Source organism: Plecotus auritus (assembly GCF_963455305.1).
Source record: "Plecotus auritus genome assembly, chromosome: 12".
Taxonomy (NCBI): Eukaryota; Metazoa; Chordata; class Mammalia; order Chiroptera; family Vespertilionidae; genus Plecotus; species Plecotus auritus.
Window position 1 is genome coordinate 22,688,273 of NC_137778.1, and position 23,920 is coordinate 22,712,192.

Here is a 23,920-nt window from a genome sequence, read left to right on the forward strand (position 1 = left end):
ACTTCTCAGTCTCACATTCAAGGACTGCCCTGTGTTTGGAATATTGGACTGAAAATAACTTCCACTCAGAATTTTAAAGACATTGCTCCACTGACTTCTGTTTCTCAATATTTCTATTAAGAATTCCAATGCAGTCCTCCACCCCCTCTTCATATGTAATCTACTTTTTCTTTCTAGAAGCTTTTAAGGTATTTTTTAAGTCTCAGTGTTCTGACAGTTCATGATGATGTGAAGTGATGTGTATGTGTGTGCGTGAGCATGTGTGTTTGCGGGGGAGGGGGAGTCTTTTTTTCATTCACTGTGCTGGGAATTTGGTGGTATTTCCAATGTGGACTTTTATGTTTTCTTGTTTTAGGAAATTTCCTTGTATATTTCTTTAACAATCTCCTCTCCAAAATTTTTCTATGTTCTCTTTTACTAGAATCTTCTGAGTTGATTTTTCTCATTTTGTGTTCCACTTTCTGGGAGAGGGACATGACTTTAGCTTTTATATTTTTAATTTCCAAGCTCTCTTCCTTATTTCATTGGTGTTCCTTCTTGCTATTGTCTCACAGATACACAATCTTATCTTTTGAAAATATTCACTATGTTCTGAAGTTGTTTTTGGCTCTATATATTGTCTCTGTTTGGTTTGGGTTCTTTTTCCTTCCTCCTATTTATTTGTCTTTCATGTTGGAGACTTTCCTCCAATATCTGGATAATCTTGGCTATCTGTTTTTATTTAAGAGAAATGCACTAAAAAGCTCAATGGAAGCTTTGTTTGCTGGAGTGGAGATTATAGACTAATGAGGCTCATTGTAAAGTACTTCCTGGCTAGCTCTTTAAAAAAACAATTTAACATCTTTATTGAGATATAATTCACATACCATAAAACTACCCATTCAAAGTGTATTTCAGTATACTCAGAGTTGTGGAATTATCACCACAATCTACACTTAAAACATTTTCATCACTCCAAAAATAAACCTTATGTCCATTAGCAGTCATTCCTCATTTATCACCCTCTGCCCCCACATATCTCCAGCCTCTGGCAATCATTAATCTACTGTCTCTAAATATTGTAAAGATTTGCCTATTCTGGATATTTCATATAATTGGAATCATATAATATATGGTCTTTTGTGACTGGCTTCATTCACTTAGCATAGAGTTTTTTCAAAGTTTACCCATGTCGTACCATGTATCAGTACTTCATTCCTTTTTATGGCCATATCATATTGCACTGTATGAATATACTGTGTTTTTTAATTCATTCATCAGTTGATGGACATTTGGGTCATCACTACTTTTTGGCTTTTATTAATAACGTTGCTATAAACCCTGATGTACAAGTGCTTGGGGTGACATATGTCCTTTTTCTTATGCACCAACTACAAAGCAGTGATGTAAGAAACTCTAGAGAATATAATCTTTTGGTAATTCAATTCAAGAATTCCTATAGGTTACCTAAAGCAAAATGGAATAGAAGAGAGCATCTGTTTGAAAATAAGAAAGTGATATTTAGTGCAAGTTTAAAAAATAAAGCATACCTCGTGTAAAAACTATCTCCTTGTCTCCCTCATTTACACAGGATGCTGTTAAGCTGGCTATTGAATTGAGAGTGTTTTAGTTGATGCACAACCTCCTTATTCTTAAAAAAAAACCAATATTCTGAAAAAAATTGTCATTCCCTTTTATTAAAATATTTATAAAATAATTTAAATTCTTATAATGATAAAAGCTACAGAATAATAGGAATCTAAGTAAAAGATATGAGAAGAAAAGATCAGTTTTTTTAAGATTACCTTAATACAAAGGTATAATAGAGATAATGAACAATACAATTACACTGCAAATTGAATAGACTTGCAAATTTCATAGAACACCTCTAATGTATTTCAAGGATAAGGAGAGTAGATAAAGCAGTAGTTCTTATCAACTCAGTATGGGAGACACATTTCTTCCTCTATAAAATGAGAGTAATTCTTTCTGGTAAGTCTATAATCTGCTATTACAGAGATTATAATCCATATTTTTGAAGTCTGTTTTGCAGATAACTGAAAACAATGGACTTACTGAAACAAAAGAAACCCAAGTATAAATAAGAGTATCAAATATGAAAGGCAGATGTGAGTTCAAATGTGACTTTGGGCAAGTCTCTCAATCTCTTTTGCCTTAGTTCCTCATCTGTAAAATGAGGATAGTAATAGTAGTATTTAGGGTTGTATTACATGAGAAACTACATTAAAAAGGTTTGGCACATAGTCAGTATTCAATAAATACTGATGATGGTGATGATGTGTCAAGATACAATAAGTGTTATTTCCTAGATTTTATTTAATAATGATGAAATATGAAGTATTAAAAATGTATCCATTCTAGCACACATTCAATGATTTTGGAAGGTTGTTATCATTAGTGAGCTATGCATTTGGGGTTTACTCAAGCTGGTAGTTCTAATTATTGAAATCCAGGCTTCCTTTTCATATATGTCTTCCAGATGCCACTGAAAAGCAATAAGACCTAATCCATATGCTGGACAAGGAAAACATAGCAGTGAAGAGTGTGGACCCTGGAGCCAAACTGCCAAAGTTCAAATACCATTTTTGCCACTTATCTATAATAATAAAAGCATAATATGCTAATTAGACCAAACAGCCGGACGACCTTCTGGATGAAGCCGGGGCTGCAAGAGCCAGGGCAAGCTGCGGTGGCTGCGAGGGCCAGGCCACTTGCACAGATTTTGTCCATCAGGCCTCTAGTAGGATTATAAGAGGTTAACTTCATATCTTATAGGATTAGTATAAAGATTAAACAAGAAAATGTATATAAAGCATTTGGTACAGTACCCATAAAAATGTTAGCTTTCATCATCATCATCCCTTATAGTCATTCTACAAAAAAAAAAAAAAAAAAAAAAAGGCTTATCTCTGACCAGTAGAACTTGATTCTATAAAACAGCACTATGTATCCATACATTCTCCAATATTTTAAGATTCTTAAACTGGCTAGGTATTTGAGTCAATATTTTGGACCTTGCTTTAATATGAGCAAGACAAAAAAGTAAGTTTTGTATTGGATATTTCCAATTGTCATTGATGCAAAGTTACAGATGACCAACATGCCTTATCAAAAAAAAAACCACTGTAAAACTGCTTTTTCTGTTTTAAGCAAGTTAATTTCCTACCTGTCATCTGTATTGCGAAGAGATGGAAGCCGAAAGCTCGTGTTTCTGTCAAGCTTTGACTGGCTTTTGGTCCTCTTGATGGAGCCTTTCAGGCGCTTGCTGAAGAACCCCTAGAATGAAAAGGCAGAGGTGATGGGAGAGAACCAGAAGGGAACCCTGCTGTCTCCAAATTCTTCTGCACTACCTTTGCAAACGCTATTCAGATTTTTATAATGAAGACCAGAAACAGAGCTCAGCATTTAATTTTTTAATTTGTAAATAATAGTTGCTTGAAACCACCTGATAATGAGATCACATTTTTTTCTTCTATCATAATTGGGATAATTAAACTTTTTGATAGCACTTCATTTCTTATTTCTTAAATAGTTTCTATACTAGCAATAGTAGAAAAACTAATTCTAACAATATATTTTAAAAACATAACAACATAATATAGAAAAATATAGAAGATGGTGTCAACAATTTCAATAGAAATAGGATCAAATAATTTTCTGAACTAAATCAAAGAAAAAAAAGAAAGAGAACAGCATATGCAAAGGCCCTGAGGTGAGAAGTTACTTGGTGCATTGAGGGATTTAAAAAAAGATTAAGTAATCAGTACAGAATAATACGTTGTGGTCTCAAAAGTGTTAAAACTTGGGTCTATATCAAATTGGATATATTTGTAAAATTAAGTTTCAAATGTAGAGAAACTATTTTAAAATGAAATAAGTATCATTTATGAAACCACCGAAGCATCTAAACTTCAGAAGAATGAAGTCCTTTATAGGTTTTGGCCCCTGCTTGCCTCCTGCCACTTTCTACCAAACTATCTAAAGTTCCTTGAACATCTTCCTAGTCTTAGCACCTAGTAAATAATGGTCTTTCAATAAAGAGTTTGTTGGCCATAGCAGATTTGGGTCAGAGGATAGAGCATCAGCCTGCAGACTGAAGGGGTCCCAGGTTCGATTCCGGCCAAGGGCACATGGCTGGGTTGCGGGCTCAATCCCTTTTGGGGGGATGTGCAGGAGACAGCTAATCAATGATTCTCTCATAACTGATGTTTCTATCTCTCTCTCCCTCTCCCTTCCTCTCTGAACTCAAGAAAAACATATTTAAAAAAAAAAGTTTGTAGAGTAAAAGAATAAACACAGGAATGAATGACAATGGTCACTGTTTTCAAGAAACAATTCTATTGTGGGCAGATGAAAGGACACCTTATAGAATACATCAAAATGCCTTGAGAAAATGTTATAATTCAAAGTATTTTGACACATGGAAAATGACCCTAATCACCTTGAGATTATTATTATCTTATAGAAACTATGTCCAGTATTTATTTCCATAAGGAAGAAAAAGAAATATCAGCACGTCAAACCTTTTATATTCTTTTAGTTACCACCATACCCACTGTTTTGGGGTGAAGGCTATATTAATCAGGATAAGCAAGATTATGCTTATCTAACAGCTCCACAATCTTAGTGGTATAAACCATGCTACATGTCTATAAGCTGATCAATTAAGGAAGTTGGAGGCCCAGCTTTATACTGTTCTGACACAGGGACTTTGGCTAAGAGAGGCTCCATCCATGTGCTTCTATACTTGCTGCAGCAGGATAACGGAAATGCAACAAATTATGTACCAGCTGTTAAAACTTCATGTCACTTATGATATCATTTCATTGGACAAAAAAGGTCACATGCCCACACCTAATTTTGATAGGGAAAGGATGTGCAATCTTACCATGTATCTAAAAAGAGAACTGGAAATATTTAATGAACAGCAGAGTGGACTACTACAGTACTTTCCTATGTCAAGTGTTTTGTAAACATACAGGCATTCTTTCCAATAGAAAAAATGGAAACAAATTTATTTAAATCAGAAGTAGAACCATTTTGCTGACTAAAAAAAAAAAATGCTTATGCCATTTCTTACTGTTCTTACATAACAAAGAATAATGGTAAAAATTTCTAGAAAATACCATGTAGACAAATTCCCTAGGCTGTTTTTATCCCCTAGGCTGTTTTTTTGTTTGTTTGTTTTGTTTTTATTATGGGTTTACAGAGATTGAATGACAAGGCTGTCTTTTAAGACCATATTTCTTGGAGACAGGCATTTGTCTGGTCTCCTGTACAATCAGAGCGTAATTAGGAAAAGTCACTTTTATTTGTTCTCCAAGGTAAAGGCTCATTTACTACTGTCTCTGATTCAACAAGGACTAGTCACCACATTTGCTCAGAATTGTAGTCAGCAAACCAGATCTAAGTTTATAGAACTCTATTAGGATTTGTTTACGGTTGGTTAAAAAACCACTGGCCTAAGCTGAGATCCAGCCCAGGGCTTGACCAAACACCATATATAAACACATTTCTAACAAACACAGTTAAGCAGTTAAGTGAGACTGTACTAGTAAATTTTCACTCATATAGTACTCTAACTTGCCCCTTGGTGGCACTTACTAGTATAGAATACTTCATTTAATCCATTTATTTAATACTTATTTTATGTCTATTTGTTGTAAAGCAATGTGCTACGTGTTATAGAGATTCAAAGATAAAACAAACACATCCTCTACCCTCAAGGAGCTCATATAATATAGGATATAGAAATTAAATATAAATATATATGACACAATTAGGAAGATACATATTCTTAATGCTTGGCATATTTAATAACTAAAATAAAAGTTATCTTATTTCTTTGAATCTAGCACACCACCGACTGTCACACCATTATTTTAGGTATGCTAGGAAGAAAGTTGCCAATTAAACTATAACAAAATGCTTTATCACTGAGATCTTTTATTCTGTGTTAAGGAAATTTTTTAAAAATGTATTTAGGAAGTTTATGTCACATCTATATCTATCTCTCTATATATATAAAAAGCCTGTGGCCGTAACGCCGTAATGACCAAACAACCGATCACCAGGAGGTGCATTGATGGGTCTTGCCAGCGTGGCGGGTCTGGGGTCCTGCCTTATGCGGTGGGTTTGGGGTCTAGGGTCCTGCCTCACGCAGAAGGTCTGGGATCTCACGCAATTTTGGCTCACATGGTGCGGCCCACAGGCTCTGATCGCAGCAAGGCTGGCAGCTGGCGGGTGGGGCACGCACGGGTAAGCGGGGCTGCAAGCACGGCAAGGCATGCGTGGGTGGGCGGGGCTGCGCGATTTCCTGCATTGGGATTCTGGTATCTACATAAAAAGAATATACACAGCCCAGCCGGGTGTAGCTCAGCGGTTGAGCGTCGACCCAGGAACCAAGAGGTCACCAATTCAATTCCCGGTCAGGGCATATGCCTGGGTTGCGGGCTCAATCCCCAGTTGTGGGTGTGCAGGAGGCAGCCAATCAATGAGTCTCTCTCATCATTGATGTTTCTATCTCTCTCTCCCTCTCCCTCTCTGAAATCAATAAAAATATATTTTAAAAAAAGAATATACACAAAATAAATTGGTTAAGGTAGTCCTAATGCTTCTTCATTCTCTGAGCTACTGTATGACTCAGAGGAGTTGTCATTCATGTTTTTTCACAGACTATCATCCTGTATTCTTTTGAGAATGTTGATGACAGAGCATATCTTAAAAGAGTAATCTACAGAGATGTTAAACAGTGAAAAAAAATGTGCATCTTAGAATTGATGAAACAATGTATTATTTTAGAGAGGTACATAGGAAATGATTTCAGGAATTCAGAGAAAAAAGAGGTTACATCATCTGGAGATATAAGTGAAAGTTATATGGAAGAATGGAATATGCTAGATCCGAAAGTAGAATGAATTTGGGTTTGGGGGTGCCAAGGAATACAGCATGAGAAACGGCATGGAGGTAAGAACACACAGGGTATACATTAAGTAGATTTAGTCTGGCTGGCATATGATTAGGAGTAGTGGAAAATAAGATTAGAAAGGAAGTTTATCCAGCTATTAATGTATAATTATTGCTTCCATTGTCCTTTAAACTTTTGAGGGTAAGTATAGAGCTATATATATCTATCTAATTTCCACCACAGTGTCTAAACTTTAGTTAGTGTTCAATAAATATCTGATAACTATATACATGAAATTATAGTTGTTTGTGGAACACAGATGAAGGAAACTTTAAAATAGCCATGATATTTCACAGAGGTAGTAGCGTCTGCTATATAAAATTCTTTTTTTTTTCATCTTCTTGACATGGCTGAAACATGGTTTTCACCTGAGAATACAATTTAGCTTAGAGCCCTATTTGATGGGAGTTTTTCATTCTCCTTTGTTCAATATTTGGTGGTACCCAGGCTGAGGTGCTGGGATTTTCCAAGCTTACCATGACAGCTTCCAAACCATTATTCCATAAAATAATAGTTTGGAATCAAATTATTATTTCATAAGATAATTTTATTCCATAAAATTCTGGTTTAAAACAAAGCATATTCTTGAGGTTTATACCATCTTGATTTAGTATCCTTTATTATTCTTTGCTGTTCTCATGAATTAATCTCTCCTTCAATTTCTATCTCTTGACTCCTAACACCATACTAGTAAATAACCAGGTAGTGATCCATCTACTATCCTAGCTTCACAATTCCTTGACTCCAAAATCCTCATCCTCCTCTCCAGCCACCCACTCCTAGAGCCATAACCTAGATCTTACCATCATTCAGAGAATCTCCACCTCAGACATCTTAAGGAGTAATATTCACCTTTGACCTTTCTTCCTAACCATATATTTCTCCCAATCCATCTGCTCTTCAACTTCACAGAAATCTCCAGTCTCTTGACCACCCCATTTTTCCCTGTCCCTGTTTTCTATCCAACCTGGACTTCATGGTCAATCATTTGAAGCTATTTAATAACCAACAACCTGCATTCTCTTAATGATCAGCTACCCAAAATAAAAAACTGGACCAATGTTTAAATTCTGATCCCATGCCTAAGCCGTTCAGGAAGACCACATAGGCAAACACAATGATGCCACTAAAAATTCACTATCTCCAAGCTAGGCCAGTCTTCTGTCCTGGACCAACTATGCACTGAGCCGTTCAACAACATTACCTACTCTGGGAAGCCTCAGAGTGTATGACATTTTCCCAGTGGTCCCCCCTTCTGAACAATTCCTTAAGTATAAGTCACTATGCTTTGCAATTCTTCTGCTCTGGCTATAGCTGACTGGACTGGGGTGGATAACTGATTTAAAGATACCTATACAAGTGGTCCTGGTAAAGTTCTGTCTGTAGGATATGGTTTCATTTGGTTTCTACTAACCACTCTAGACTGATCCCTGGCCATTTCTTGCTTCATGCTTTACACTCCAGCAACTCTAAAAGCCTATGCACTTCTCTACATGCACCATTCATCTCTGCTGTTGCTCCTATTTCCTCCCTTGTCCTTGGCTAAGTTACTCTTTCAGACTCAGCTCATGGATAGTCTCCTCCAGTGTGTCTTTTTGGACATGTCCTAACCCTGTTCTAGATTCGGTGCCCCTCCTCTGTGCTTCCAAGTGTCTATAAATAGCATTAGCCTTACACTTAGCACACTGCATGCCTACTTATATGCCAAAAGTCTTCCCTACTAAACCCTGAACTCCTCAGGGCAGGGACTAAACAGTCTTTGCATTCCCAGAACAGGTCTGAGATCTGGCTTTCAGTTCTACAAATGTTTGCAGAACTGAAATAAAACAGACAGTGGAATGAATAAAAGCCATCATGCTGTTTTTGCTACAAGTGCCATAATAGAAAGAACAGGGAACTCTGAATCAGAAAGCGTGGCTTCAAATCCTGGCTCCAATTTCTAAGTTTCTGATTCCTTATTTGTAAAATGAGGATTTAAAAAATCCTTTTTCCTAGGACCATTCCCAAGAATAAGATAACTGAAAACAAAAGTACTTTTAAAGTAACAGAAAATGGGTATTTGTAAGTATTAACTGAATGTGAATCTAGGGTGAGACTACTGAATAGGCTGGGTGAAATCACAATTTTTCCTCCTAGAAACTACCCCAAAAAGAAAGGGAAGGAAACTAGAAGTTCCACAGTAGCTGAGAGCTTTGGCTGTTTTATTCAGTGATGTATGCCAATGCCTATAGTGATACCTGGTACACTATAAATGTCCCATAAATATTTGTTGACTGAATGAATTTTCTGAAGCTTTCCTGGGTATCAAGAACTGGCCAGGTGCTTTCCAATATGTAATACTATTTAATTGATGCCACATTCTAATTCCGCTTCAAATACTCTAGGTACTATAGTAAAATGTATTTTCCCCATGTATACTATAATTAATTTCTACACATATCTTATTATAGAGTTATATACCACAAAGAAGCAGAAATGCAGTATGTTAAAAAATATGAACAAACAAAAAACCCACTAGTGTGACAACCAACTTAGAAAAATGTGTCCCTAGGACTCCTATCTGCATAATTAAACTAAAATGAAACCCTATTGATATTCTTTTCATATGTAAGTGATTATATGGACACTGAGTGAAAAAATCCAAATATAAAATTTAAAAATGGATGCCAAGAGGAAGATGCTTCTCTTTCTTTTACCTGACGTTTTGATGTTTATATGTTACGTTATTGTGGAGAGTAAAGGATGCTCCTAACAAGCACACTCTTAAAAACCCAACAGCATAAATGGAAACAAAGGAAAAGACTACAAATGAACTGATCTCATCCTTCTCACTGACACCAACCTAATCTGAAATAATATTAATAAACCTCGAAAGAAATTCTACCTCATCCAATTCTCCTCTGAAATGCTGACTCGTAAAAAGAGTACAATTCTTAAAAAGAGTATACAGCTTATCGTTTTAAACAACAAAGTTGTTTCCTCAATTGATAAAACTTTAATTAGTAGATACTCACTATTTTTCTGTCAAAATAAGGCTTAAAATTAGCAACTGCCAGGAAAGAAAGAGCCAAATGCTGCCTTTCTCGGTAGCTTGGTAAATGTTAAGATAATGACAAAAGTTGTTCACCACCTGCAAATTGGAGTAATCCCCGAAGACTAAACTTGGCTATCAGGGCATCATTGGTAACTGAAATAAAACTGCTGCCAGGCAACCACGCTCCGAAGCCTCAGTGGTGGCCATAAGAGACGCTGACTTGCCGTGTCCTAGCGTTTCTGTTCCCTTAAGACATGGTGAAGTGGAGGCAGAGAAACATGTCATCACCTTTCCCACAAAAACAGAGTGATGTGCAGCAGAACCCTGCTTTAGTCTTGTCTGAGGCTTTCATATCAGTGACCACATAAGGGATTGTAGAATTTTAGGTGATTAAGTAATTTGAATAGTTCCTTAAAATGGTATATGACTCACTAAGGAAATGCCACCTTGTCAACTAAAAAGGACCCAGGTGAGAATTGTTTTCATTCTTGCTTTTAAAGTTTTAGTTTAATTAGTAAATTAATCTCTGTGTATTCTACATAGTTTAGCAGTTCATATTAAGGATTGTAATTACCCCAGAAGAAGGGCTATGTCATATATAAATCATTCCCTTTCTTGATCTCTTAATATAACTTAGAACTTGTAGATGTTCAATAAATGTTGACCAAAACCTAACTGTCGAAAATTAACAAAGAAAAAGGAAAAGGAAGGGTAAATAAAAATTATCCTTGGGAAACTCCCATTTTCCAATCATCATATTTTATTTACTTAGTTTATCTTCCAGTTATTGGAAATCCAGACAGGAAGGGAAACTCTAGGTAAGAATAATAATAAAATAACAAACAGATGCAAGGTGCATTACAGTTCACAAGCAGTTTCAATGTGGGTAATTTTTCCCCTGGTGGAGGTGTTCAGGTTTTGGATAGGCGTTGTTTTGTTTGTTTTGCAACTTTAAGCATCAAAAGAAAAGGTTCTATCATAAATTAAAATTGTTTCCCTAGATCAGAGCTGATGCTTCAGAATCTCTGTGTGTGTATTTGTGACAAACATCCAATGCTTCTCTTTCATTAAGCAAAATAAAACTTTTATTATGAAACTTTAAAAAATATAAAAACACAGAAATTAACATATTAAACATCCTTAATCAGATCTTGATTTTATTAGGTTAAATTAGAATATAAAAGCAAAATATGTGTATATTATAATAGATAACAGATATTATAATAATAAACGTTGACTCCCATTTGACTCAGTGATCCCATTTCTAGGAATATATCCCAAGAAACTAGAAACACCAATCAGAAAGGATATATGCACCCCTATGTTCATAGCAGCACAATTTACCATAGGTAAGATTTGGAAACAGCCTAAGTGCCCATCAGCAGATGAGTGGATTAAAAACCTGTGGTACATCTACACAATGGAATACTACGCTGTGGTAAAAAAGAAGGAATTCTTACCATTTGCAACAGCATGGATGGAACTGGAGAGCATTATGCTAAGTGAAATAAGCCAGTCAGAGAAAGATAAATATCACATGATCTCACTCATTTGTGGAATATAATGAACAACATAAACTGATGAACAAAAACAGATCCAGAGACAGAGAAGCATCGATCAGACTGTCAAACCTCAGAGGGAAGGTAGAGGAGGGTGGGGGGTAAGGGGGAGAGATCAACCAAAGGACTTGTATGCATGCGTATAAGCCTAACCAATGGACACAGACACCAGGGGGGTGAGGACATGAGTGGGGGAGTGGGGGGGTAATGGGAGGATAAGGACACATATGTAATACCTTAATCAATAAAGAAAAAAACACACATATTGCTAGGTCAAGATTTGCTATGGGGGGCAAATGGAAGATATTTAGCCTATCTTCTCTATCCCTAATAATACTCTTTGTCTTAGAGGTTCATTTTTATTTGATAGGGCACTGTAATGTCAGGTTCCTTTTGATTATTATTTTCCTATTACATTTTTTTCAAACCTTTGACTTTTAACTTTAATGTATTATGTTTTAAATGTATTATTTCTTTTAAAACATTAGGTTTATGTAGGTATAATATACAAAGGCAAAATTCACTGTTTTTAGTTGAGTAGCTTGATGAGTTTTGACAAATGTATACTACCACAATTGAGACAGAGAAAATTTCTATCACCCCCAAATCATAAAATTTTAAATAGTTAATCCCTTCCTTGCCCCTTGGCTCTTAGTAAAGCACTAATTTGATTTCTCCCTCCATCTGCCATGTGTTTTTATTATTCATTGCCAGGCTCCCTTGGGCACAGAGCAAGTGCAGACCTTCCTACTTGGGCCCCATAGCCCATGACTCACTATGTGGGTGGCCCACTGGCTGCCAGGTTGCCTCTCCCCAGCCACCAAATCCACCTGCCATGCCCTGGCCCGGGGCAGGGAAATTGAGCCAGGCCTTTTTTCTTTCCATGGTTGTCACTGCAAGTCACTAGGTATCTGGATTGGGGATGGGCAAGAGGCTTGTCCCAACTGAGTTGTGGCCTTTGGTCACCTGCCAGACATCAGTGATGCTGACAGGCAGGGGCAAGGAGGACCCGCCAAACCCTTCCCCTGAGATGAGACAACAGAGTGCGCGTCTCAACCCCTACTTTTCCCACGTTTGTGCCAGGATCAGAAAGTGACAGTCGTGGCTAGGTGAGGCAGAGAGGGAAGGCTGGCTGGGGTTCTAGGGGTGGGGATGTGGGCAGTGTAGATTCCATCCCAGGGAGGCAGCAGGAGGTGGGACTGTGCCTTGCACATGCTCATTGTCCCATTGGACTTCAGTTATAAAATGCAAACCCAAAGATGAATCATTAAGAATTTTGAGATGGCAATCACAGAGCATTAAACCTCATGCACAGGGCTCTCTGAGAGCAGGCCCTGTGTGCTGTACTGGTCTCATGCTCATGAAGCTGGCCTGGAACTGGTTCATGGGAAGAACAGTAAGGCTGATAATCCAAGTCTGTGAGTGGTAGCGGGTCCGGGATGGATGAATTTGAAGACAAAGATCTGATGACTGAATTGGGGAGGAAAAAAGAAAAGAATACGATGGCTCTTCAGTTTTTTGGCTCTGAGGACTGCAGAAATTTGTAGTACTACAAAGTTAGAAACACGGGGGGGTGGGGGGTTGGGGAAGGAGTTATTGGGAAAAACATAAGTGAATACAGTTTGGGTTGAACTGATTTTAAACTACTGTGGGACATCAGAAATAAGTGTCAGTGGAATACAGAGGACTGTTTACAAGAAGATTCTCCCAAATAGCATTGCTTTCTATTTCCCGATTTCACTCCTACACAATAATAAAAAGATCCTTCTAATGGGAAAATCTCAGCATTATCCCATTAAACTAGCCCACATATAAAACATCTTCTAAGAATGCAGAGGCAGAGATGGACTATATACAAAATGAAAAAGGTCAAGCAGTTTATTTAATAGACATGAACTTAAGAAAGAGATTATAAAGTATCTATATATATATAAAACCCTAATATGCAAACAGACCAAGCGGTGTGACATGCACTAACCACCAGGGGGCACACGCAGAACATGGCGGGCATTGGCAGCAGGCAGCAGAGCATGGAACATGGTAGGCGTTGGCTGTGGCAGGATGGTAGAGCAGGTGAGCAGGGGTGCCAGACCAAGGTGGGGCACCAGTTGTTGTCATCGGGGCAAGCCTCTGGTGATTACGGAAAATTCTTTGTTTCCATGCACCATGGTCCCACCTGGCACTCGCACCTGCTGCCAGCCCTGATCACCCTGAGGGCTTCTCCACCTTCCCCTGCTCCTGAGGGGCAACTGGGGCAGCAGCTGCTGCTTGCACCCACCGACGGTGCCGGCCCCACTCATACCTGCTGCTGGTGCTGGCCCCAATCGCTCCGCACCGTCGCGTGTGGGAGCGGCAGCGGTGGCGGGAGTGGGGCTGCTGGCAGACATGGGGCCGGGGTGGGAGGGGCCGGGCAGGGGCATGGAGGATGGGCCAAGACTCGCCCCTGTGCCCACCACAGCCTGACGGTCCACAGTTCCTTTCAAGGTGCACGAATTCATGCACTGGGCCCCTAGTACTATATAAGATATGAATAACTCTTCAGGTGGGGAAATTTGCAAAAATTAAAAATATTCCACATATATGCCTGCCATAATTTGCTTTCTTTTTTTTAAAACCAAATGCCATTTTTCTTATGTTTATATGCTTGAGTAAAAATGTATGTAACTAACTGTCTTATAACAGGCAAAATTATGGTAGTTTGCATAAAAAGGCAAATATGCAATATGTCAGTAATAAGCATCTAAATAAACTTGTAGGAAATAAGCAGCCACTATATAATGAAATTTATTTTGTTGTCTTGTTTCCTACCCAAATACATTTTATTTAACCCAAAATACCCCAAATATTATCATTTCAATTTGTAATCAATATTAAGAAATATTCAGATATCTTCTATTTTTCCCCCTGAACTTAAAGAAAAAACTCAAACAACTTTATTGAGATATACTATACATGTCATCAAATTCCCCCTCTTAAAGTATACAATTTAGGGGTTGTGGCATATTCAAAAAGTTGTATAACCATCACAACAGTCTAATTTCAGAACATTTCATCACTCCCAAAAGACATCCTGTACCTAATTAGCAGTTACATGCCCTCTCAATCTCTGCCAACCATTAATCTATTTTCTTTCTCTATAGATTTGCCTATTCTGGACATTTCATATAAACTGAATCATACAACATTTAGCATGCATAATGTTTTCAAGATTCATCCATGTTGTAGCATGTATTAGCACTTCACTCTTTTTATGGTGGAATAATACTCCACTGCACGGATAGATCACATTTAGTATATCTATCCTTTAGCTGATTAGGCATCCTAGTGTGTACAAGTGGTATCACACTATAGCTTTGATTAGCATTTCCCTAATGACTCATGATGTTGAGTGCCTTTTCATATCTCTATTGCCATTTGTGTATCTTCTTTGGAGAAATGTCTATTCAAATGCTTTTAGCACCTTTTCTTTTAATAGCTAATCAACAGCCTCACAAAAAAAAATTAAAATGATATCTTAATCAAATAAGCTGCTTGGAATAAAGTTCATTTACAATAAAATTAGTAGATGTTTAATATAAAATAAATAAAGTACTTAAAAATCAAGTGGAATGGTACTGGTATTATTGAATAGAATGAAAGGGCCTGATGCTAGAAAGGGAACTCGGGAATATTACTGTTTACCAGCAATGGCTGTACCTTGCCGAGTATAGGTATAGCTGAGAGGTACAAAAATACCTTTCTGTACAGCTAATCCTAGCAAAATCAAGAAGTTGGCAAGGTTTCCTTTCTATATTTCTATCTTCCTAATATCTAATATCAGTTACACTCAGAGGCTAATTATAAGCTCCCTTAAATAGGCATTATCCCTTGAAAACATTTATCTCTAATTGTAAAATGAAAGATGTTAAGCTTCCTTTAATGGTAAAGCAGAAGAAAAATATCTGTGCTTCGACAAGAGGGGCGTATAGTACACTACCCATAAGAATGAGCTGTAAGTGAGCTCATCCCATCCTCCCTTTCAAAGAGCCCTCCGCTCCTGGGGCAGGATAAGTGGGAATCTCCACTAGTCAGCACTGCTGCAAACCCATTTCTAGGAATATCCACAGACTAGAGGCCTGATGCACGAAATTCATGCAAGAGTAAGCCTTCCTTCCCCGTCCAAAGGACATCCGGTCTAATTAGCATATTATGCTTTTATTAGTATAGACTGAGGAGGGTTCCCATCATTCTTTGTTTCAAGTTTAGAATCTTGGCACTATTCCCTGCCATACCTGCTCCCTTTTCCTCCAGGTATTTATCATGTCCTTTCTATTTCACTTAAGGGGTCATATCAATTCTTGTTTCTTTTTTCTCTGCTTCAAATTTTGTATTTTCCAGGACATTTATCATGAAAAGATTTTAAAATTATACCCATTCTGATTACAAAATGATTTAAAGGTATAGTTAATATTTAATATCTTTAGACTATAATTTTTCTTTTCTGACATCCCTGTGTTTATTCATTACTTTTACCTCTGGTAGTAAAATTTTAATAGAAATATAATATGAATATAAAATCATATGTTATATATTCATACATATATGAATAAAAATACACCCTTTATTAAAGGAGATATCACTACAGGGTGATCCTATTATGGATTTTAATTCCATGTAGATGATCAGCAAAGAGAAGGAAGAAAGATGGATATGGAATATTTAAGCAGGAGGGGACAGAACTTTAAGGATCCTAGAATACAATAGCAATGAGAATACAAAAATTGAAATAGTATAGTAGCTTGGGTACTATGAATTCAAATAGATTATTTCAGCCCTGAGACTGAGATCCTTAGGCTGGTCAGAGGTCACCGTACCACAATAAAGCAATGTTTTATAAATGTAGACTGGTCGCCTGAATTGACTGTGGCCAACACTTACAAGGGTAACTAATATGCAATGCAGCAATCTGTTTGTGAGCAATATTAGGCCAATGAGAAAATATCAGACTTGAAGGTACAAAGAAAACACTGATGTCTACAGAAAGACATTGACTAAAATGAGTTCCTAATATTTTAACTATTTAGACAAATAGTTCTAAATCCTGTGTACATGTTAGAATCTTCTGGGATGTTTTTTAAAAATACAAAAGATTAGGTTCTAGTCCAGAGATTTTCATTTAAGTGATCTGAGGTGGATTCTAGGCATTAGCATTGTTGTGGAGTTCCTTAAGTGATTTTTTTAGGTTTAGTCAGAGTTGAAAACCACTGGTTTGGACAATGAACACTTTCTGGTCTTTATCAAGTGAGCATGAAGTTTTCTGTTTTTTTTTTTAACCTGGAAAAACAAAGGTCTTATTGAGGCTTTTATTGGTCTTACTCAGGATTCTATACAAAACAGAGACCAATATCAACTGCACCTAAAATCTCAAAACTTGAGAAAAGATGTGACATTTCTGTTTACGCAGGAAGTTAACTTAGTCTACATTTATTATTCCAAAGCTTTACTTTCTCCCTAAAACGATGCAAAGGTTTCATCTTTTGACAGTCTTTTGTATCTAGTGTATGTATCTGATTGGGAATGCTCAGGTGTCTCTGTGACAAGAACACAAGGACAGTTACAAAGAAATAGTCAGCTACTGCTTTAGTTCAACTATGCTTTCTGGTTGTCTTGGCATATATTTTAGTGCCTGAATTCTTTCAGAGCCAAGCTCAAAGCTAATACGAATGAAGCAGCTGCGACTGCATTGTGTTATATTCACATGGAAGGCCAACTCAGACCATTGTGTTATAGAAATGAGAACACTATACCCAGCACCTGGCCCGGAACACAAGCAGCCTTCTCTTAGCCAAAACTAAATTGATGGCATCTTCTACGGAGAAGTGATAAAAAAAAATCATAAATATCAATAGTCACTTTATAAAAAGGATATTCAAGAAAGGAGGCTGTTCCAAAAACTAAGGCAAGTGAAACAAACACATACAATTGCAAGACATGATTATTTTCCCATTTTGAATTAAACGGTAAGTACCTAAATAAGTTTTCAGTAGTTTACTCATTTCTTCCTAACAACCCCTGTAATATGTAAATGTAGTTTTAACAATGTATGAAACATAGAATGGATATATTATTTAAAGGAAAACACAAGTATGACAAATATGACAAAAAAATCTACCAGGATGTTAAAGAAAAAATGAAAAATAGGACCTCTAAAAAGAGGCGAAAACTATTCTAATGACTAAAATTGTTCTTGAAGGATCTAACAGTCAAAATTCAGATCTGTAGAAACATTGTGAGTTTATGTATATGTATGACACCAAAAGGGCTCAAAGAAATAGCCACAGAAACAAGTCATTAAAGAAATCTATCTAATTTCACTTCCTAATCAATGTAAGTAGATACAGCATACCCTATACACATAAAATATCATAGCCCTGAATTCCAAATACAAATTCAAGTCTCTCTTTGTTAAGGAAAAATATATTCTGCACAGGTACACTCATTTATTCCAAATCATCCCTTAGTGGTTATTAAATAGTTAAGTAATCTATTTGGAGACATCACCAGTAATACCAAGAGAATATGTGTAGAGAGATACTCTATTCTTGTCCTTCAATAATTCACACATATTTTGTGCATTCACAATTATTGTTGAGAATCTACTATGTGTAAGGTACTGTGTTAGGCATTGGGGTAGCAACAAAGATGAGTAAAAGAGATATTTATTATCTAATGAGGTACAAAGACTGACAGATACTATTTTCGATCCATAGTTGGGAATCCACGTATGCAGAGGTCTGACAAATTATACGCAAATTTTCGACTGCTGGGATGGTGGGTTCCCCTAACCCAGCCTTGGGCAAACTACGGCCCGCGGGCCGGATCCGGCTGTTCTATCCGGTTCTCTTGCTCTCCCCTCCGCTCCTTTACTTTGAATTTATATTAGTTCACACAAACACTCCATCCATGCTTTTGTTCCGGCCCTCCGGTCCAGTTTAAGAACCCATTATGGCCCTCGAGTCAAAAAGTTTGCCCACCCCTGCCCTAACCCCTCTCATTGTTCAAGGATCAACTATAACTACAATTGGAATTAAGGTGAAGAAATATGGGGTGAAAATGGAGGAAGAACAGAACAGCTATCCTGCAAATCGCTGCTTTTTCTTATGGCTAAAATTAAAATACAAATACATTTAAACATTCCTAAAAACCAAGTCATTGCCTTATATAGGTTCACGTGTCAATATAAGTTCCCTTTTTCATTTTGTATGTCCTTATTTTTAAACTTATTGACTTTGCTGCCTACTACATGCACAAAGATGGCTTACACTAAGTAAGGAATATACATGAACAAATTTATATAAAAGTATAAATTTGAGGGAGTAGGGAGGACATATAAAGGTTTTAGGCTTACCTGATGTGGCCTCACTGCTATAGTTATTCCTTGGCTCCTTTCTGCCTCATCTAGCAGCAATGAGCAGGATATAAGCAACTCTTACCCACTGGCTTCTCTTGGATCTCCCTGATGCTAAACCCTACTCTAGAACTATCAGCAGTGTCAGCTGGTAGCCAGAGGTGGATGCTGGGCTGGCCCTCCACAGAATGATAGCCCCTCACCCATCACTCACCGAGTGATGTCAAGAGGAAAAAGAGTCGCTTGGGGAAGAGTCATGTAATTTACCGATACTGCACAGTATTTATAAACGTGGTTTAGCTTTTGAGCCAAGACAAATATTGCAATAAACAAATATCTAATGTTTCAGCAGCCAGCAAAATTTAGTTAAACTTGACAAACAAATCCACTCACAGCCTTGTCCCAACTTACCTTTCCAGCCTTCTCTCGCCATTTTTGCCTATATACTTTCAATTCCTGCCTCACTGAACACTTTCCATATTCCCTGCAAGCATCAGTTACTGTATAAAGTGTATCTTTCCAAAATGTTGTTCCCTCAGTCTGGTTTACTCTCTTCCCTTGTCAATTATTTTCATTCAGCTTTTGAAACTCAGTTCAAATCCTGGCTCCTCGGCAAAGCCTTAGTTTACATAATACATTGTTAAAAACTCATGCCACCATGCTTATCTACCTCCTTATGAATCTGGTCCTTTTTCTGTCTCTTGCTACTAGACTATATGTACTCTGGGAGTGGAAATGTCTGTATCCATTTCTGTTTCCCCAGTACCAAGCAGAGTGCCAAGAAAGTTATCAACAATTGGTGAATCACCAATACTTTGCTCAAAGTAAGCAAGCATTCGATAAGTGTGTCAGTGTCAATAATTTTAGTCAAACCTTGCTAAAATCTATTTCATCTGCTCTGCTTTCAGTAAGCCTGAAAATGTTGCTATGAGAAAAAAAAAAGACCTTTTGGGGAGTCCACTACTAATTCCTTTTTGGTTCATCTAATGAACAGTGAACCTGCTGTTCATCATAGTAAAGACACCTGAACCCTAGAACCACAAGTACTTGTACTTAAATCTCACTTCTGCCCCTTCATAAATTTAACATGGAAATGATCTCCCTCGTGGTACTGTATAAATAACTTACAGTTAAGTATCTCAAGGTTTGGTTCCTTTTTGTACTGTTTTTCTGTATTCAGAGAGTCCACCGTAGTATTCCTTATGAAAGTATTTTGTATTAGTCTAAAAACTAGACATACTTCTTACTGGCGATACATTTAAGTGATGTAAGTAAGTCACATTAGCTATTTGTGTTATATGTAAATTTAAAAAATATAATGTACGTCCACAGACATCCAAGTACTGCAGTGCCTCATTTAGCCAGCATATTATGGTTCTCTTAAAAGAATATAAATTATTTATCCAGTATTACCAAGGAACAAGGTACTTTACAAACCAGATTTTTCTGGTAAGTTTTATAAGCATCACATATCTTCAAAATTTTAAATATTCTTACTGGATATATATTACACAATATTATACAGTTCCACTTTTTAAAAAGTCCAGCACAACAAATATAACCTCACTTTTTCTTGATGATTCAAGATCATTATTATCAATGTCAATTACTGCACTATGCACCATCCATCTTGTAATGTAATGGTATCCATAGGGCTATTGATGAATGTAAGGCTATTTGCCTTTATCCTAAGTGGATTCAGATTGTTTTTTATGACTCCGCAAACAGGGTGTTCTGATAGTTTTTTTTTCAAACCATCATCTAGGTGAGGGCTTGGGAATGGTTAAACTCTCCCAGAGAGCTCAGTGCATAGGTTTGGTGACTGCAATTTGTTAGGTAAAGGTCTCTTCTTTCCCTTAATATTTCTAAATCTATGAGGTAGCTGAGACGGTCGGGAAACTAACAACTGAGTAAGTTGTCCAGAAGTAGTGCTAGCCTTCATATGTATGCATTATTACTTTATTACTTTTACTCAAGAATAGTCAGTCTTATTATTAAGGTAAACCTTAGATTAGATGTCAACTTAATATTTAAATATAAATAAAATTATTGTTTTTAATTAATTCAAAATTTAAAAGCCCAGTCATGAACTTCAGACTCAACTTAGAAGTACCATCCTGCAGAGGGATATTCTTCAGTTACTGACTTAAGAAAATTTCTAAGAATTCACCATTCTATGCCAGCATGATGGCTTAAAACTTCAAATTCTAATTCAATCCCTTTGTACCAAACTCTATCTATGGAAGTTAGTTTCAGTATATTTGATCTATGTTTCATCAGGAAAATAAGAAGAATAGAGGGGAAAAATGCTGCCTTCATTCATAAAAAGTTTTAAAAATAGGTAGCTATGTCTATGGAACAAAGAAATTTAATAAAAGGCATGAAATCTGATATTTTGATATTCTTATCAAAATTGGTTTAGAATATTAATCCAACATTTGCTTGTGAACTTTAAAAATGAAAAGTTTGTAAAAATTTGAAAGGGCACAATAACAAATATTCACAAACTCTACAAGGCACTAAGATAAAATAAAGGGAAATCTTGCTCCTCAGGGTTAATCCAAAATTAAACATCATTTAAGTTATTATCTTACTAATGAATGTCTACTTACATATCTCAAAATATCAGTTCTACTTAAAAGGTCATCCCAACTTAAAAAAAATAGCATTGGAATAAGTAAATAAAGAATATAACATATTAACTTGGCTGAATTAAAAGAAAACGTTTTTTCCATAGAAAAATCTATTTCTATTTTATATTGATTTCCATTGTATCTACAACAATGACCAAGATCATGTAAGTAATTCTTTTCAATGAATTTTAATAATATGATTAGAATGTAAGTATACTTCTTGCTCAATAAACAAAGAAAATGAGTGAATTAAAATATGGATTAATCAGTTTTATCAAAATGGTCCAAACTACACCTGCAACTGGTGGTCAGCTGACCTGATCACTTACAGCCTTTCCATCTCAGCATTCCTTTGAAGTTAATACTGAGTCTCAGTACTACCTGTCAGTTTAAGGATTATTTTAAAATAGGATATTCCTTCCAGGGTATTTCTAGAGCATTTCAATGGTCATTTAAAACAGACTTAGGCAAAGCACAGACCAGATTTCAGAATTAGAACTCACAATTGTTTAAATTCTCTTATAATTTTCTCTGCAACTTTATGAGTCTTATCATTCTCTACTTATGTTCCAGCTCTGGAAAAAAAAATCTCACCAGCATCTTTATAGAATTGTGATAGGTTTTGGCCAGTGACTTGATAAAAGGGCATTCTGCAAAGATTTGTACTCTATTGTTCAGAGGAATTTGAATTTAATGTACTTAGTTACATAATTTGGAAGTATCCCACAAGTAAAATTAAAATTCCCTAAAACCTAATAAACCGTACACTTAAAGTAGTGGACATTAAATACAGTTAATCTATAGAAGTTCACAACTCTGTCTTTAACCCTAAGTATTGTAAAGAAATTCGTGAGGAGCAAAATGTTTTACTCTTTAGCAAGTGTAACTCTAAGAAGAAACCACAAAAGTGAAATATCCTTTTAGAGAAGAGAAACACTTACTGGTACTTTGAAGGGTGAGGTATATGCAGTGTCCATGGAGTTGGGTTTCTCGGAGGTACTGGTCCCTGAGATACTCCGTCTGCGAGGAGATCTTTCTGCTGGTACCTCTGAAAAAGAAACACCATTAAGAACCCAAAATTTAAAATGTGTAACTTAATTGGAAAATTATCCCCACTCCCCACCCCCCAAAAAGATCAGTTTGCTTTAAAGGTGCATTATATTCTAGAACCACATAATTTCTCTTTTTATCTCTGTGGTGTTTGAACTATGTAGACACTAGGAGATGGTCATAGTTAAGAATCTGCTTTAGTGTGACTGCTTATGTCTCATCTGTGCACATATAAAAATAATTTCTTTTGAGCTATATTTAATATCTATAAGTTCACTTAATATTTGTATCTTACAATGTATGAATCTACTTTTCTATTTGTCAGCAGCAGAGGAGTTAATAGAAATTTTTTATATTCTTGTGAACAAAATAGTCTAGTGTTGCTCATGATTTGAAGGTGCTTGCACAAAGGTCAAAGTTCAGTTCAGTGCAGATAAGATGATTCACCAGACTGCAACCAAAGGGCCATGTGAAGAGTGAAAGCTGCTGCCAGGAGAAAATAACATATATGCCTATGCAGATATAAAAATAGATCAGCTTCTCCTTGTTCTCCCAATATGACCTTACTAAGACATTACTCTGGAATCCTAAATCTGTTCAAACTATCTAACAAGCTTCAGATTTTGCACATAATGTGATAAATATCCAACTTAACCACTATGCACTACATTAAGGTTACATTTAATTTTTATAGAGTGATATACATATGCATATTTATGCACATACACACACATAGATAGATGATAGATATATACATATTATACCTTTATCACAACTGCTTCCCATCTCCACTTCAACTGACAGACACATAGGAATCCAGCTTCTCAGATAACATTAAATAATCTCAACATGAACAAGGAAAAAAAAAAACATCCTAAAAAAAGTATTCTGTGTTATCTTCCAGATCTTAAAAAATGAGGAGTAAATCGTGACTCCGGAGACTGACATTTTGCTTCCTGCTGCTCTCCCTTTAAAAGATAGATGCAGTTTAAACTTCCATTTCTGGCCTCCTGGCCCCTGGGATCCGTGCTACTTCCACTTAAGAGAAAGCGTTTTTTCTCTCGCTCCCTCCCTGTGTCTTGCTCTTCCCCCCTCCCTCTCTACAGCTTGCAGAGAGAGTAAGCGAGAAAGAACACATAGGACTGCAGCTATTCAATCAATCGCTCTCACTGCACATCCTCATTAGTTATTTTCAGGCTATTAGCAGACGCCCAACCACTGCCTCCCCCCAATTACAGAAAATTTCACTGTATTGTACTAATCTGCAGCAAGAAAAAACATTTACTGAAA

The 23,920-nt window shown here is 36.5% G+C and overlaps 1 protein-coding gene across 10 annotated transcripts in view; it reads right to left on the bottom strand.

Moving 5' to 3' along the window:
* Nucleotides 1–23,920, bottom strand: part of RASAL2 (RAS protein activator like 2) — a gene marked incomplete at its 5' end in the record, with an annotated part of 257,338 nt that overhangs the window by 41,125 nt on the left and 192,293 nt on the right. For 7 of the 10 annotated variants that reach the window (XM_080648920.1, XM_080648919.1, XM_080648916.1 and 4 more), the window contains 2 exons: nt 3,167–3,276; nt 22,522–22,628. In XM_080648920.1, the coding sequence (XP_080505046.1) occupies nt 3,167–3,276; nt 22,522–22,628 (217 nt within the window). Of the gene's footprint in view, nt 1–3,166; nt 3,277–22,521; nt 22,629–23,394; nt 23,804–23,920 lie in introns of those variants that run through there. The other 3 variants (XM_080648924.1, XM_080648917.1, XM_080648923.1) reach the window with 2 other exon arrangements.